At 36.9% G+C, this 16,348-nt stretch overlaps 2 protein-coding genes across 4 annotated transcripts; both read right to left on the minus strand.

Moving 5' to 3' along the window:
• Positions 1-1,743: 1,743 nt before the first annotated feature.
• Positions 1,744-4,735, minus strand: LOC114269286 (glucan endo-1,3-beta-glucosidase 11). Of its 3 annotated transcripts, XR_003631551.2 has the most exons (4): positions 4,382-4,733; positions 3,071-4,239; positions 2,378-2,618; positions 1,744-1,985 (listed from the first exon to the last, which is right to left on the minus strand). XR_003631551.2 is itself a non-coding variant. In XM_028210571.2 (3 exons), the coding sequence occupies exons 1-3, from the start codon at positions 4,491-4,493 to the stop codon at positions 1,962-1,964; spliced, it is 1,305 nt and encodes a 434-aa protein (XP_028066372.1). In that variant the 5' UTR covers positions 4,494-4,735; the 3' UTR covers positions 1,744-1,961. The 3 variants fall into 3 exon arrangements, 2 of the variants coding, with proteins under 2 accessions (XP_028066372.1, XP_028066371.1); XM_028210571.2 differs by lacking the exon at positions 2,378-2,618 and having other exon boundaries at positions 4,382-4,735; XM_028210570.2 differs by lacking the exon at positions 1,744-1,985 and having other exon boundaries at positions 2,238-2,618; positions 4,382-4,730.
• Positions 4,736-6,804: 2,069 nt separating this feature from the next.
• Positions 6,805-10,714, minus strand: LOC114269285 (uncharacterized). The gene is made up of 6 exons (XM_028210568.2): positions 9,465-10,714; positions 9,058-9,235; positions 8,639-8,815; positions 8,434-8,517; positions 7,743-7,824; positions 6,805-7,508 (listed from the first exon to the last, which is right to left on the minus strand). Exons 1-6 carry the CDS (start codon positions 9,845-9,847, stop codon positions 7,069-7,071), a joined length of 1,344 nt encoding a protein of 447 aa, XP_028066369.2. The 5' UTR covers positions 9,848-10,714; the 3' UTR covers positions 6,805-7,068.
• Positions 10,715-16,348: the final 5,634 nt, after the last annotated feature.

Here is a 16,348-nt window from a genome sequence, read left to right on the forward strand (position 1 = left end):
GATCGGGAATCATATTTTTACATTCCCCATCAAGATTGATGTCATTCAAAAGATAATCTAAATGTAAAAGATATATAGGAATGTATAGAGATTGTAAAGAAATATGTGAAAAAATTTATAAAAATACTTGAATGTATGCTCAAATTATAATGCCAAAACCAAAAATGAAAAAAAAATTGATACCATTTGGTAGACGATTTGGTAGTAGTATGTAAGTCGGAATTTTTCCAAAGGAGGAATGAATGCCTGGGAAAGAGAACTTTGGTTTGGGCAACAGAACACAGAGTCGGTGGAAATTTCACAGCCATGCTTAAGTGCACTGCCTTACAATGTTTTCGGAAGCAGGGTGCGTGTTGTGCCTTAGGCATGACACGGTGTTCTGAGGCCTATGCGGCCTTGTGCCGAGTTGATATCGTTAATCCGAATCATTTATATTGTAAGATTTGTCGAGTAGATCATCCATGAAAAAATTTATATTAATTGAATATCGATAATCTCAAAATAAGAACACATTTCTTTTTAAAAAATTAACATAATTTTGATAATTTATTTTGAAACAGTTAGGATTTTATCATAGGATTATAAATGTCCAATTAACTTGATTTTTTTTATAAATAATATACTCAACAAACTTTATAACATAAACTATTTGAATTATCAAAATAGGCTCGAGACATGGGGCACGTCTCCAAAGAGTGCACACAGCATGCACCCCTTGTCCAAATTTTTGATGTTAAAATTAATTGGTGACCTTGTCGTCACTATATGAAAATATATATCTTGAATTTCTTCCACCGTGCAACGCACCGCACCACACCTCGTAGTTAAGGAGCGTCTCTGGTTGATCTCTATCTCACACCCCTTAATACGGTTTTAGGGATGTGCCGCCATGTGCACAAAAACAGAGCCATGGTAGACAAAATTAAGTTGAGTGTGCACATATCTGTGGACGTTGGGTTTTATTTGAGCCCATTGATGCAAATTAGAAGTTACTAACAAATATGAGAAAATGATGTTTAAACTGACAACAAAACCAGACTCCAACTATAATAACAACCAGTTGAAACTCCACTCCATATATCAGTCAGTCAGACTTCAACCTGATATGGTATGATATGAGATAGCTTGTTTTGGAAGTATGTTAAAAGTTGATTTTTTAGTTTTTTTTAATGTGTAAAAAAATAGAGATAATATGAATTGAAAAAGCTAAAAAACTAAAAAAAAAATTTACTTTTTAACCTCTTTGTCAAAAGAGACCGATTTCGGCAAGAGAAATGTTTTTTGTCCTGAATTTCCCCGCCCCGAATGCCCCGATTTTCAGAAGAGAGAGAGAGAGAGAGAGAGAGAGAGAGAGAGAGAGAGAGAGAGAAAGAAGAGAGGGGAAGAGGACCACAGCTCATCGCCTCGCCACCCACCGCCGTAGCCGTCGGTTCGTCGCCCGCCGTCGCTCGTCGTAGCAGCTCCAGCTCGTCGTAGCAGCCCCGCCGTTGCCGCCCTTGCCTCCGCCCCCTGCCTCAGCCCAGAGTTTGATGGCCCCCTCCCCTCCCCTCCTCTCCCCTTCCTCCCCTCCCCTCCCCTCCCCTCCCCCTCTTCTTCGTCTTCTTCCTTCTTTTGCTGAAAAAAAAAAATACAAAAACGACGGCGTTTTGTATATTAGGGGCATTCGGGGCTCCCACATTCGGGCTCCCAATCACAGCTCTTTCGGCAAAAGCAGCAATGAGCACTCAATAGATATACAGAGTGTGTCATAATCATTGTTTCATTTAAGTTAACTAATGTCAAAATGCCAATGACAGACATCATAATGAAAATAACATTAAGTTTCCTCCTACACTAGAAACAAATGGGAGGGGATTGCAAAGAAACATAAATAAATTGAAATCTCATCCAAAATCCTTGCCTGACGAAAAATTAACATGGTGCATTCCCCCTAGCAGAGCATATATGTACAAGCCTAAAATTTAATATTCCCTCATCTTAATCTCCTGCAAAAGAGCCCAAAAAATAAATGAAAAGAGAAAGTAACACATGAGTTGAGTGCCAAGCCAACAAAAAAGAGAAAAAGTAGCCTCCATCTTTCCTCATTATTCAGTTCAGTGCACCAAACACCCTCTTTCGTCAAGTGGGCCAACCTACTAACTCATTTCAAATAAAGATAAAAGAAAAGAGGTGAAAGTGAAGTGGGTACGAGGAGAGGAGGGCACTAACTAAAAGTGTAATAGGTAAAATGTGATTAATTATTAAAAAATTAATAATAATATTTAAGCATTCAATGATATATTAAAACGGATATATTTTTAGTACATGTAAGCATTGTTTTAATAAGAAACATGATCGATTGAACCAAAGAATAACAAAAAGAAATTTTCATCTTTACCTTCAGTTACAGAGAAGCTCCCTCCCTCCCTCCCTGTTATTCTCTCTCTCTCTCTCTCTCTCTCTTTCTCCTCCATCCATCCCATATCCACCAAAACTAAAGCTGATGTCACCTTGAGCGTCGTTTGAATTTTCAAGTCTTGAATTCTGCAATGCAACTGACTAAAAATCTAGAAGACCGGAAGAGAAAGTAACCCCACCAGGCACATATAAACCCAAGTGCTATCAAAATGCAATCTTCCCTGAAGTCACAGACAACAACTAATAAGTGGACTATCTTATTATCCCAATCCCAAGGAAATATAGCAACTGCCTCCAGAAACCAAAACCGAGACCGCCGTATTCATTCAAGTCACAAAATAAAATATGCACACACACATGACATGACTCCCAATCCCAAATAAATAATAATAGTAAGAAAGTCACAATCCAATGATGGGTTTCGTTTCACCAAACTAATCTATTCTTATCACGGCCAGTGACATCATAATAATAAATATTTTCTTTCTTTTTGCCATTACCAACAAGACCTGAATTAAAAGAAAATCACAATTCAATGTTGATTTTGATTTTGATTTTTAATTTTAATTTTAATCAAACTATGGAATCTTATCTTAGCCAATGACATGATGATAATAGTAATTTGATTTTTTGTCATTAACCACGAGACCTGAACTAAAAATGAAAAACTCACCGCTGCCGCCGAGATAGATAAATAACCAGTGGAAGAGCTCTGCGGCGGCGAAGGCGCATTCGTCGCACTTGTACCTCCGCCAGAGGAAGAGGCATTGGTGGTGGTGGTGGTGGTGGTGGTGTTATTGACGATGTTGTAATTGGCGGTGAGGCCGCCGAGTGGATAGGCCAGAGAGCCGTCGGGGTTGAACAAGCCGTAGTTCCTCTCGGAGGTGGGGCCGGGCTTCATGTTCTCATTGAAGAGAGCAAAAACGTAGATATTGAGGTCGGAATTGGGCTTCAAGGGGGTTCCCTTGTTCTGAGCAATGAGCTTCATGAGATTGGTGTTATACTTGTTGGCATTATCGGGAGTGGCCCCTGCTTCGTCCTGGTCTCCCTTGGAAGGCCAACCAGTCTCGGAGATCTGAACGGGGAGTTTCTTGTAAGGGCCTCCTCCTCCTCCTCCTAGGGATAGGGATGGGGATGCTAGGGCAGAGTAAACGGCGTCGATCTGTGCGAACAACATGTTGTCGTAGTGAAGATTGGAGACTGGATCTACAATTCCGGAGTTTGGCTGAAACAGGACGAAGTCGAGAGGGACTTGCTTTGGATTAGCCTTGTAGGAGAAGAAAGGGTAGGCGTTGATGAGGAAAGGGGAACCGGTTTTGAGATGGAAGTCCAATATCTGAGTAATACGTCCCCTGAGATCTGGACGGAATGCTCCTGCAGAGGGTGGATAGGAGGTTTCAAGAACAGCCAGGGAGTGTGCGGTAGTCACACTGACCTGCTTCTCCAGATTGAGGTTCACCAGAGCCGTGTGGACGCTCTGCATCGCCGGGAGGAGGCTGTCGCTCAGAGAAGTGTCGTTCAGTGTCAACACTTCGTTTCCGACTGTGATGCAGGTGATTTTTGTGGCAGGGATGTATGCTCCTACGTTTGTCTTCACCCAGGCTTGTGCCTTGTCCGGATCTCTCATCTTCCCCAAGTACTCGTTTCCCAGTCCCACTATGAATTCCACGCTGCTGTTGGCAAATGCCTTTAGTACTCTTGGATCCGCGTCGTACAGCTTTATTTTACTCGCCCCAATCGATCTAACCAGCGGTATTACATTTTCCGGCGACGGAAGGTTGTTCGCAATCTGCCCGTAGTTGATCCCAATCGCTGCAACCATGGACGCCGGAAACACTAACCCTACACATTTCCCCCCATCAATAAATAAATAAATAAATATATATAACTATATATATAGATCGATCAGGCTTGGAAAAAAAAAACAACTAAACTAACTAGCTAACCAACAAAGAAAAGTATTAGTAAAAAAATTAGATAGTACCTAAGATAAAGAAGACAACTAGTATTGAAGAGCAGTTGGCTCTGTTGAACTCCATGGAATCCTCCGGGTAAGTAGTATTGAAGAAGAGTCGATTGAAGAGAGAATCTATCATGCAAAAGAAGAGCAGATTATGGAGTAACGGCGTCGTCTAACTTTAAAGGCGTCAAGTAGACACACACCCCCACCTGTCAAGCGTATAATATTGTGTGAGCTACGGTCTCCACACCTGCAACTTCATCTTCTCTTCTTCACTCAAAAAAGTAAGTTTTATTTTAAGACTTCCACGGAATTCTAAAATGCAAATGAGCCGTTATGCTATGCTTAATGGTAACAGAATACCACCGAAAGCACAAGGAAAAGAAAATTGTTTAATTACTACTTTAGCTTTAAAGGGTTAAATCCAAAACACACACCAGTCTCCTTGCATGGTTTCATGGTGTTCGTGGTTCGGATTTGGACGGTTTGCGGATCGGTTTGGACCCGCCCGCATCTACCACAACCGCCCGCAGTGGAAAGAGTGAAACTCACAATTTTGTATTAGATGATTGAAAAATTATATATAAGAATATAATATATTGTGATTGATAAAGAGTACTGTCACATATCAACCCAGGAGCACTAACTAATTTTTTCTCTAAACTACGAGTTATTTAGTGAGTCTCACCTGTAATAAAAAAAAATTTAAAAATATATAATTATTTTTTCATAACCATTACAGAAATAATAATAATAATAATAAAAAAATTAAATGATATTATACAATTAGAATGACAAATCACCTAAAATGTAGAATAGAATATAGGTCCTATCTATTGAGATAATTTATCCTTCCTAAATGCAAGCATCTAAGGCACAAAGCGAGTTTTTTCTTTTCTTCTTTCCCACCGTTCTGCATTTGACCATTGTTTGACATTGCCCGTTGGAGGTAATCGGATTCTGTTTTGAGTCCTTGTTGCTGGTGTCACACTGTTTCTTGTACGGACAACCACTCTTCTTTGTGATTCACCCTCTGCTTGCCATTAATCAAAACAAAACATATGAATTGATTCATATTCAACAACATACTTCCTGCCCCTACAAGAGTGATGATAAGCAAACTAATTTGTTGTCAATTTTCTTTTACACAGAAAAATACGTTATCCTTTCAATTCAAATAAAAACATGCATTATTTTGACTCAAATTTTGAAAAACGTGACTATCATATCATTGAGGATGGTGTTTTTCGTTTTTTCTTAAAAAATAGAGGAAAGTAATTGCAAAATCATGGATGTGCAATTTCTTCCACTATTTTATAATTACCCGTTAAATATACCAAATGCTGCTCATTGTTGAAAAATTTAAAAATCCCTTAGATATTGATTTGTGATAATATATCAATTTCAAGCAGTAAATATCAATCCCAATCAACACAATCAAGACAAATCGACACAACGATTTTAACGTGGAAAAATCACAATTGGAGTGCCTCCAATTGTGGTAAAAAACCACAGGCTAAAGCCACAAAATAATCCACTAATAAGATAAAATGAATTACACAAATGTACTCTCAATTACCCAGCGAATCCATGCCCGAATTGAACCGACTCCTATATGCCTCTTCTACCACGGTCTTCACCTTGGAACTGTCTTGCCCAACGTTGAATCTACAACGCTGATGATGAATCACGACGATGAGCCACTCCAGAATCCACCAAAGCTTCAGGCCCGAATTCCCCAGAATCCACCGAAGAAGAACACTCTCTTTTGTATAGAATAAACAAACAATCCTTTGATGTATACTTCTTAAACCATGAGTTGAATACTCAACCAAACATCAAAGAAAACTAGCAAAATAGCTCCAGAAGAAACCTTAGAACCCTCAAACAAGATCTGGAAGCCGTAACCTTAAAATCTGACTGAAACACATATTTATAGCAATCTGTTCTATGATCTTCGCTCGAGCGCAAAAAATTCCACTCGAGCGGAAAAATGCAACTCCCAGCATTTTTGCAGGCGATCGAACATTTGGAATAAAAAATTCTCTACTTGAGCGTACAAACGGCCGCTCAAGTGGACAAGTAACTTTGAATGCATTTTTGTATTTTTGCATTTTGCTTCGGGGGCGCTGCCTCTCAACCCGCCGTGGCGCTACCCCGGACTTGCCAAGGGGCGCTGCCCCCTGGACTCCCGCAAGCTGACCGGACAACTCGATCCCCGACATAGTCAATGAAGTGGCAAACATGAAAGAATTATCTTCTGAAACTGCTTTGCAAGGCACAATTCGGGTTGGATTCGCATCTAAGTACTCATAGCTTCACTGAAATAAAAGAACGAATAAAAGTACAACTGAAAGGAATTTTGTCAAGTGGGATTGCCAAGAATAAAAACCTAACAATTGTTGTCATCATCCAAAACAGCGCAGAAAACATGGGAGAAAAATCAATGAAAGAAAAGCAACTGAATCTGCCTGTTATTTCTGCAGCATAAGATCCTTTAATGAGATTTTCATTTTCATCTAATACAACTTTTCAATCTTATCTCTTCTCCTGAACTGTAGCTGCTTCGTGGCTCAAAAAAAAGAATACAACACCTTCCATATATTTAAGACATGGAAGGAGATCTTATAAATAAAAAAAAATAGTTCCTCACTTGCTGCAAAAACATGTCTTCCGTGACATCTTGGTACACATATGTCAAAACATCCCAATCACCACCTCTTACCAATCTTTGTGAACCTTCTGGCCACTCCAAATATAACTGCCTTTGTTAAAAGCCCTCGGTCAAGACTGCAAGCAAGCACTATAGCCCCACCAACGAATAGAAACTTGCGCATGTTCCTCCTTGAGGGCTTCTCAGATGAATTTGGGGTTTCAACCTCTGATGAACCACTTGTGCTTTCCAAGGATCTCAGGAAGTCTGCACTAACTTTGGTGTTGATCTGAGCCATGAAAGCACACCGTGAGAGTGAAGCACCAGATTCTCTCTCTCTCTGGTACACGCGCAAGCCAGGGTCAATCTTCTTGACAGCTCCCCACATTCCCTGCCGGACTCCGAGCTTTGCAATTTCCCAAGGTATACCCATCTCTTCGTGATGGAACAGTAACACCTCACATGCAGTCAGCTGACCATCCCCTCTCTTTGATTCAACTGAGTAACATCCAAAAATACAGATCTTACTGAGAGGTTCAGTGACCAGAAATATTAGGTGTTTATATTTGAGGTAGTACAATTGTAATTTCTCATTTCAGAAAAACTCTATTTCTAAAGGGCTATACTTTAGGTAGTAGCATAAATACTGAAAAAGGCATATGTCAAACAATTAAGTCCTTTAATTAAAATGCAAAAATTAGTGAAATATGTATAGCAAGAGGCTGTAAGTACCTGCACGTATGTACCAACTTGAATAATACAAATCAACACGTCTTGGCTTGTTGCGCTGCAGGTCAGAGGGGCAGGGCACTCCCTGAAACATACAAAAAAAAAAATATATATATAGAATAAAATAGTTAATTCCTGGGATTATATGCTGCCAGGAAGAAAACTGATCACCATAATAAAAAGGAGAATTCTATATATATAGTTTGTAAAACTTAAGTTTTTGAATGTGTTTCTCGAGCTGCCACTGGAAGCAATCTTCCTTGCATTTGTAAAATAATAGCACTTGGAGTGGGGAAAGGTAACTACAAGGGCATTAAAATTTTACTGTTATATCTCATATCCCCAACAAAATTAAATTTTTATGGGTGCATGATTTGACACTAATTATGTTATTTTCAAATTTCAACACTAAGACACAACTGAAATTATTCAAGAACAATTTCTTTCACAGCCATACTACATTTTATTCAAAAACATATACACCAAGAAAATTAAAATATCAAATAATTCTTATCTCAAAAACAGATCAAAGAAACAACCACCATATGGAAGATTGCTAATTCCCATCGAGAGGAGAGACAAAATAAAATAATGGTTTGGTAATTTTCTAGCCTCATCGCAAAATTTTTAGAAAAATGTACAAAACGGATATGAGTATGATCTAAAGAGAAGGATAGTACATTGTTCTTTATACCTTTGTAACACAGTAATATGCTCGTCCAGATTCCCAAATTCGACGGCCTATAATGTATTCCCTATCACTACAGAAGAAGGGAAACTGTGCCAAAAAAGAAAGAAGGAAAAATAAAAAAGAAAACATTACAAAACATAAGCCCGTGGGATCAATATAAACAAAGCATTAGAATTAAAAAGGATAAAAAAGAGAGTTCTCGCCCTACCTTGCGTACCCACCGAACTACCATGGTTCCCGTGTTGGGACACTCTTCCAAAGTTTCAGCATGTATAAGCATGTCATCCCACTTCAATCGAAAATCATCATCCCAAAATAAATCCCTTACCATCTCAGGAGTGGCATCCTCAAAGACTGTCCTGCTACGGTATTGCGGGGGCCCATTCTGGAAGAGGGAAAAAAAGCCATGAAGATTTTGATGTAATCAACCACAAGTAGTATGAAGAAACCAACATAAATAAACAAGTGAGTTACATTACATGACCTGCAACAATATAGCTAAGTAGGGGTAGTATGGAATGGAGTAGTGACTACCGGTTCACTCGCACAAACAAAGTGCCACTGGTTTCATTCTAGTATTAATTTAGTGAATCAAAGGAAAACAACATTGATAAAGAAAAGCATTACCTCAGGATCTCTCCGCCAAGCTTGATAGCTCAAACTGGGTGTAGACCTATCCATCATCTGAATCCAAGAAGGGCCACCATCTTTCTCCTCCACAAGTCGGCATAAATGCTCTAAATCATCTTTGGCCACAACAACAACAACAACAGCAGCTGATTTTTCCTTTTCTAGATGTAATGAACTGACAAATTACAATCAAATAGTTAGAAAGCTTGTTAACATTAGAATTTTGAACAACTTTAGATTGAAAATCCATGACACTAAAACACTTTTGAATCCCAAGTTTAAGTTTCCAACATCCGAGGGATTTTGAACAATTTTGATTGGACCAATTAATAAGTAAGCTTTATCTTATTAAACGAAACGGAGCGAAATGGTGCGAATAATAATTTAGAAAATTTTCAACCAACCTGCTGCTGCTGGTGCAGTCGAAATTTGAGATGATTGATGGTAGAGATGAAATCCCCTTTGCGAAGTCATAATTGGCAATCCAAGGAATGCAGCTGGATAATTGCAATTTGAATGGATTCAAGTTCAAGTTTGGAATGGAACAAAAACCAATCGGCAACGGTGAAGAAGAAGAAGAAGAAGAAGAAGAAGAAGAAGCACCTCCAGCTCCTCCTCCTCCTTTGGAAGCTGAACAATCAAATGAATTTGCAATGAGGTTTGCCCATTTGGGTTTCCATGCCCAGCCGACAAAAACCCCAACTAAAATCGCAATCCACAGAGGGGCCATGAGCATGAATACATCCCCAATTGTGGATCGTTGTAAGATCTCAAACAAAATAGCCATATGACAGACCCACCACCTCCCTCAGAATACACAGGAATATATATATATATATATATATATATATATATATATATATATATATTTGTCCAATTAAAAGCAATGAGCAACAAAAAGAACCCCACTCGATTCAATCGAATGGATAAAGCGTTTAGCACAGCGATGATATTCAGAGGGAGGGAGGCAGGCAGGCAGATAAGACGAACTGAGATATATAAAGATAAGAAGAGAACATTCACTGATGAGTATTGGAGAGGGGAGCAATTTTTTTAATTAAAAAAAAAAAGGGAATCTTATTAGATATGGATTAGGAGGAGGAGAAGGAGGAGGAGGAGGGAGCAGCAGCAGCAGCAGCAGCAGCAAAAGAAGAAAAGACAAGAAGAGTGGTGTTTTGAAATGGATAAGGATGTTTGAGAGATGAGAGATAAGCGGCAGAGAGTCGTCTTGTTCGGATTGCCGTAGGCCCTTTCCTTTCGCTTCTTCCAAAATTCTCACTTCTCTCTCGCTCTAGCTCGCCGCGCCCCCACTATTTTTTCTTTGTTTTTTGGTTTTGTTTGGTTTGGGCTGTGTGTGACTGACTGGTGGCCTTCGCCCTCACAAAGTGCCTAACAGCCAAACCCTTCCCCCTTGTTAATTATTACTATCAGTATTTATTATTCCCCAACTCTCCTCCAACATTTGGCAGCACCTCCACTTCTACGTAAATACAAACAATCACGTATTATAATGCCGCTAAAAAATTTATAGAACACACAAATAAATATACTACAATATAAGGCAATAGGCAGTTTTGATTGAGATACTGGTTAGATATAAATCATGGAAGTATTGCAGCAATAGGCAGCTTTGATTGAGATCCTGGTTAGATATAAATCATGGATGTATTACAGCAGCAGGTGGCTTTAAAAATCATGTAAGTATTGCAGCAGTATGTTTGTCATTCCCAATACATTAGTGCTATTAGTGGTGTATTTTTTAGTGGTCTAAATCATTGTTGGTGGCTTTAAATACTGCTAGCAACTAAGTTTTCGTTTGGAATATGAGTTAATTTTTTAATTTTTTGACTTTTTGACTATTTTAATTTGGGGCTAAAAAGTTATATTTAAGATGTATTTTTTTAATTTTTTTTTAACTTTTGTGAAATAAAAAATGAAACGATCATTAACTTTTTAGCTTATTTGATCTTTTTATAGTTAAAATAATAAAAAAAATTCATGTCAGACATAACCTAACTAGTATTTATTATTGGAAAAATATTTGGTGACCCAAATTTTTGTGGCTCGAATGTATCAAAACGATATTGTTTTACATCCAAAACGACGTCGTTTTGGGTGTTTCAAGTCATTCGAACTATAATTTTTCGGGCCACCTATCATTGTTGTTATTATTGTGGGACGTGTGTTTAGGTTCAGTGTTGCTATTTCGATCAGCATGGTTCAATGTTTTGCTCATTCACCATGGCTAATGCTATCAATATATATAACAAAAATGTTTAAGATTTTTTTTTTTTTTCTACTCCCTTTGACCCCTTCTCTCTCTTATTTGATTGAAATTTTTTTTTTTTCTTATTTTCAAATCACCACCCGCTACGTGTGGGGGTGATTGGAGGGGAGTAACTATTCTATACTGTAGTAGCTTGTGACTCGTGGGTCCTAGAGATTAGCCGCATTCTCATTTTTCACGTTCTCTCAGTTCACATTTTCCTCTTTCTTCCTTTAGAAAAATCTTAGCCATCGTTGGCATATCAAAAAAAAGTTTTGATTTTTTAATTATTTTAATCATAAAAAAATAAATTAGATTATAAAATTAATAAAATAAAATATTATATTAAAAACATAATTATTTCATTTTTTTCTCATAAAAATAAAAAAAATTAAAAAATCTATTCCAAACGAGACTTTTTAATCTCAGGCTAAAATAATTAAAAAGTCAAAAAATTAACCCACATCCCAAACGAACCCTTAGTTTCTTTTTTCACTCTATAGGCAAATTTGGAAAGGATCCAGACTGTCTCCAATCTAGATTTGGGACAGTCTGGTCCAATTCGGTCTATTGTGTCTATTTTTGAGTCTCTCTTCGATAATCAAAACTATTCACATTTTAACATTTATTGAGTATATTATTCTTATAAAAAATTACGTTGATCGGATAACGGATACTATATATTCGGATCACTTTTGTCTAAAAAAAATAGACGGTCAGAAAATTAACAGTTCATAAAAAAAGTAATCTAAATACATAATATTCGTTATTCGATGGACGTGATTTTTTTACATGAATAAAGTAATTAACAAACCTTAAAGTGTGAACAGTTCGAATTATCTAAAAAAGGCCCAAAAGTGAGCCCAATAAAACCTTCCAGTCTACCATCTGGACTAGAGGTAAGCCCTAACCATTTGGAAATTAGCTTTTTTAGTCCCAATATATATATATATATATATATAAAACGATGTATTTTTCTTTTTATTTTTGTAAAACATAAATTTTTTTTTAACTAAAATAACTAATTTTTAAAACAACCTTGTGTTTAATGCAATTTTTTTTTTAAAAAACATAAAATACATAATATATATTTATTTGATCAAAATCATTTAGGCTTGAATGAGATTAATTTTAAAGATCGCCCATTTAATATTGATTGAAGAAAGTAACTTAATTTTAAAGAACACTCATAGTTTTGTAAGGTAATAAATTCCTTTCTTGGATTTGAATTTAACGCCTACTGGGCATCCAAGAATTTATTAAATAACAAATTACGAGTTATAACTAGAAAAAAAAAGAAAAAAAAGAAGTCATTACCAAACAACAAATGACATAGAATCAAAGATCTCATGAGCCATAACTAAAATTGGGTCATAACTAAAGAAAAAAAAATGATTATAATTGTAGAGGGTCATAAATTAAGCCCCAAATTGAGTATGGGCCTAAATACTGAGGTCGTCCCAAAAAGGCGACCATGAATGAAAAAGGAGCATGGGTCAAGGGAAGTGGACTGAAGTAGGTCTGACCCGCCAAGGGTCCAAACGGGCTCCATGAAGGAAAATGACCACGTCAAGTTGCAGAGGAAACACATGCAACGGTCAAGTTACAGAGACAATAAATGCAGTGGGAAAGTTGTTGAGGCATTTTGCCTCAATGCCGTCATTCCTAATATCTTCGGTTCTGCCACCATCCGAAGTTGCTGAGGGAAGGAGAAAATCGAAGCAACTAAGTTGCAGAGGCAGTACTTGCAGCGCCCAAGTTGCCAAGGCATTTTTGTCGGCACTGGTATCTTTAATATTGTCGGTCCTGCCGTCTGAACTCGCCGCGAGAAATGGTTACCTCAGCAACTATCACCGCAGCAACTAAGTTGCAGAGGGAATATCTTACCAAGATGATAGCAGCCTTTGAGAGAGGCTTCCCTCTACAAGTAGAGGTTAATACTTGGCCCTGATAGCAGGCCCCAAGGTATTATTAGCCTAGGGCTGATAGCAGGCCCCCTCCCCAAAGTTCATTTAACTTGGCATTGATAGCAGGCCCCAAGATTTACTGGTTGGAGCTGATAACAGGCCCAAAAATTCCAATTTACCGCGGCAACCTCGCGAAGATGGGAGCAGGGTAGCTCGAACATATGGGACTCTCTTTCCATTACCTAAGTCATGGATTTATCTTAGTTGCACATGCAGGACTAAGGAAGCCCTCTTGGGCTTGATACTAAGGCACAACATGGCTGGTAGTAGGCTTGGTTGTGGCCTTCGCCTTGGAAAGCTGGGGAGTTTATGGTTAGGTGGCTAAGGGTGGAGGCTTCGCTGAAGTGAACACAAACATAGCTGATAGCAGGCTATCAAAGTCTCGAGAACGCATGTACTGGCCAAATAGAACTGAGAAGGCAAGTGCAGCGGCAAGATTCACCGCTGCAAGTACACTTGCTGAGGTTCAGGCTGAGAAGGCAAGTGTGATAACCCAACATGTAATATACTTAATTACGCATGCGATTATGTGTTTGATGTGAATTTGTATGTTTAATTACCTAAGTTATTATGTGATTATGAATTAAATCTATTTACGAGGTATCTAATTTGAATATAAAATTTATCGACAAGGATTTTGGATTTGATTTGAAATTGAGGGCCTTGGTGATTTACGAAACAAAAATTGATGATGATAATAAGTTTAATTTAATGTTTGGAACCTCCTTGTTTTATTTTGGGACATTGATCGAAGTGGTAACATGATGGTAAAGTAAGAGTGAACCAATAATTTAATTCGGATAATTTTTCCTACGAGCAACCATCACTCTTTTGCCCTTTTCTTTTTCCACACTTTGAATTTGGATGTGAGGCTAGAACCAATGGAAAGATTATTTCCGAGGCTTCGATTTGGACACAAGAATGACCTAGAACGGAGTTCGGATGAGAGAGTTATGCCCGTTTGAAGTTTTGGAATCTGTGTTGGAAGCAAGTACGCTCGAGCGGGAAAATAGACGCTCGAGCGAACTGCGCGAATTCAGCAAGTTTAAAAGCACTTTTTTTAGATCATTCTTCACACTTCCATCTTCTCTCTTTATCTCTCTCACCCTTAGTCCGAAAACCCTAAAGATTTTGACCCAAATACCTTCCATTTGTCAAAGATTTGGCCTAGATCCCTTGCCAAAAAGTGAAGAAGGCTTGAAGCTCAAGAAAATTCAAAGAGAGGAAGAAGATCCAAGAGAAAATCAACCATAAATTCTGAAATCAAAGTTTAAGGTAAGGAATTTATACTCAAATCATGTAGAATTTATATATAATACTTGAAATTAAGGAGACTATGGGATCAATTTCTTGTAAATTGTAAGAAATTGGGTTTTGAGTAAGAATTTAAAGCTAGGCTCATGGTTATGGGAATGAATATGGAAATTGATTATTTGTGGTGTGATGTTGAATATCTTACATGAATTTGGGTCTCATTTCTACATGCATGTAATTTGGAGGGATTAAAGAATAAATATGGGTTTTGCCTTTGATTATTAACCCATGCATGAAATTTAATTTAAGAGTTTGATTCAAATTAAACATATTTTGGAACATCTATGATTTAAGGAAATAAATTTGGAAAATTAATTAGTTTGAGTTTGATTTTTATTATTCTTCATAAGTTCGAGACTCATCCTTACATGCATGTTAGAATTTCAAAATTTTAGATTTAATTCATCTGTAAAAGACTTATGAGTTTAAATTTGGGTTAGATATGAAGAAAATTAATAAAAATCTAAATTAGAGTGATTCAAGAATTAAATTATGATTTGCTTGGGAAAAATATAAAATCAGTAGTTTTGATCCTAATTTCATATATGCAAATGTCTCTTTAAAAGAGTTTATAATTTCAATTTCATGACTCAAGAGGAATCAGTAAAATGAGGAAGAAATTGAATTGGATTCAAAATTATGGAAGGAAATTGGTTTGATTTTAATCTCTAATCCATGCATGTAATGTAATTTAAGGGTTTCATTTAATTTAAACATGTTATTGAGTATATTAAATTAGTTAGTTTTATTGGAATTACATATATGCAATGTTTACTAGGAGAATTGACAAGAAAATGAAGAATTAGAGCCAAGATCAAGTTTATGAAGTTCAATAAGAAATTAATTACTTTGGGTTTGATTTTGGAATATCATGCATGAATTGAGTCTAATTTCTACATGCATGGATAAATTCTACAAGTTTTAATATTCTAATAGTACATGCATCATGGGTTTCTAATAATTGATTTCATGTTTTGATGAAATAAGAATTAAGCTTTGGGAATTTATGAGTTTATGAACAATGAGCTTAATTCATAAATTAAAGGGAGTTTTGATGTGAATGATTTAAAATTGATCATATTTTTTTGATCATTTAAGAGTTTGTATGTTTAGACAAGCCAAGTATGAACCCAGGTTTTGAAATTATTTTAAAAGCTCAATTCAAGTTTTAGAATTTGTGAGTTTGGAATTGGGCTTGATATGAAGACCATGAATTGAGTTGAATTTGATGAATTTGAAGTTGTGTATACATGCATGTAAAAGATTGTCATGAGTTTGCATATTTGAGTACAAACATGCATTTCATAATGAATTGAAGGCTATTTGGCACATGCAAGCATGATAATGTTGAATTCCATAAAGTTGATCATCAATTGTACCATTTAAGTTGAAAATGAAGCCTATATTCCACATGCATGTATATTTCAAAATGATATGGAAATTAATTTGCATGAGCTTTGAAATTAAGAAGTGAGTTTGATATGATTCGAGTTTATGAGATGGATTTATGTAAATTGAGATTCAAATATTGTAAAAGTGGCCTTTATGTTCATGTTAAAAGTTATATGGTGGAAATATGAGTCTTATGATATTAATTACATTGGTTGGAACCAAGTTTTGAAGCTCAAACATAATCTGGAAAAACCCAGAATACAATCTGTTCGCTCGAGCGTGGAGAGTCTCGCTCGAGCGTACCCTGTTTTACTAGATTCCTCGTTCGAGCGTCAAAAGTCTCGCTCGA

The sequence above is a fragment of the Camellia sinensis genome, chromosome 11 (assembly GCF_055761805.1).
Source record: "Camellia sinensis isolate YWXY chromosome 11, ASM5576180v1, whole genome shotgun sequence".
Taxonomy (NCBI): domain Eukaryota; kingdom Viridiplantae; phylum Streptophyta; class Magnoliopsida; order Ericales; family Theaceae; genus Camellia; species Camellia sinensis.

Bases quoted from the DNA above. Each gene is read 5' to 3' on its own strand.
- LOC114269286 (XM_028210570.2), bottom strand. From the start codon at position 4,493: ATGATAGATTCTCTCTTCAATCGACTCTTCTTCAATACTACTTACCCG. The intron at 4,240-4,381 runs GTACTATCTAAT...GGAAATGTGTAG, and splicing joins AGTTGTCTTCTTTATCTTAG to GGTTAGTGTTTCCGGCGTCC. The intron at 2,619-3,070 runs GTGAGTTTTTCA...CTGTGACTTCAG, and splicing joins TATCTATCTCGGCGGCAGCG to GGAAGATTGCATTTTGATAG.
- LOC114269285 (XM_028210568.2), bottom strand. From the start codon at position 9,847: ATGGCTATTTTGTTTGAGATCTTACAACGATCCACAATTGGGGATGTA. The intron at 8,816-9,057 runs GTAATGCTTTTC...TCCCTCTTCCAG, and splicing joins CTTGGCGGAGAGATCCTGAG to AATGGGCCCCCGCAATACCG. The intron at 8,518-8,638 runs GTAGGGCGAGAA...TTTTTGGCACAG, and splicing joins TAGTTCGGTGGGTACGCAAG to TTTCCCTTCTTCTGTAGTGA.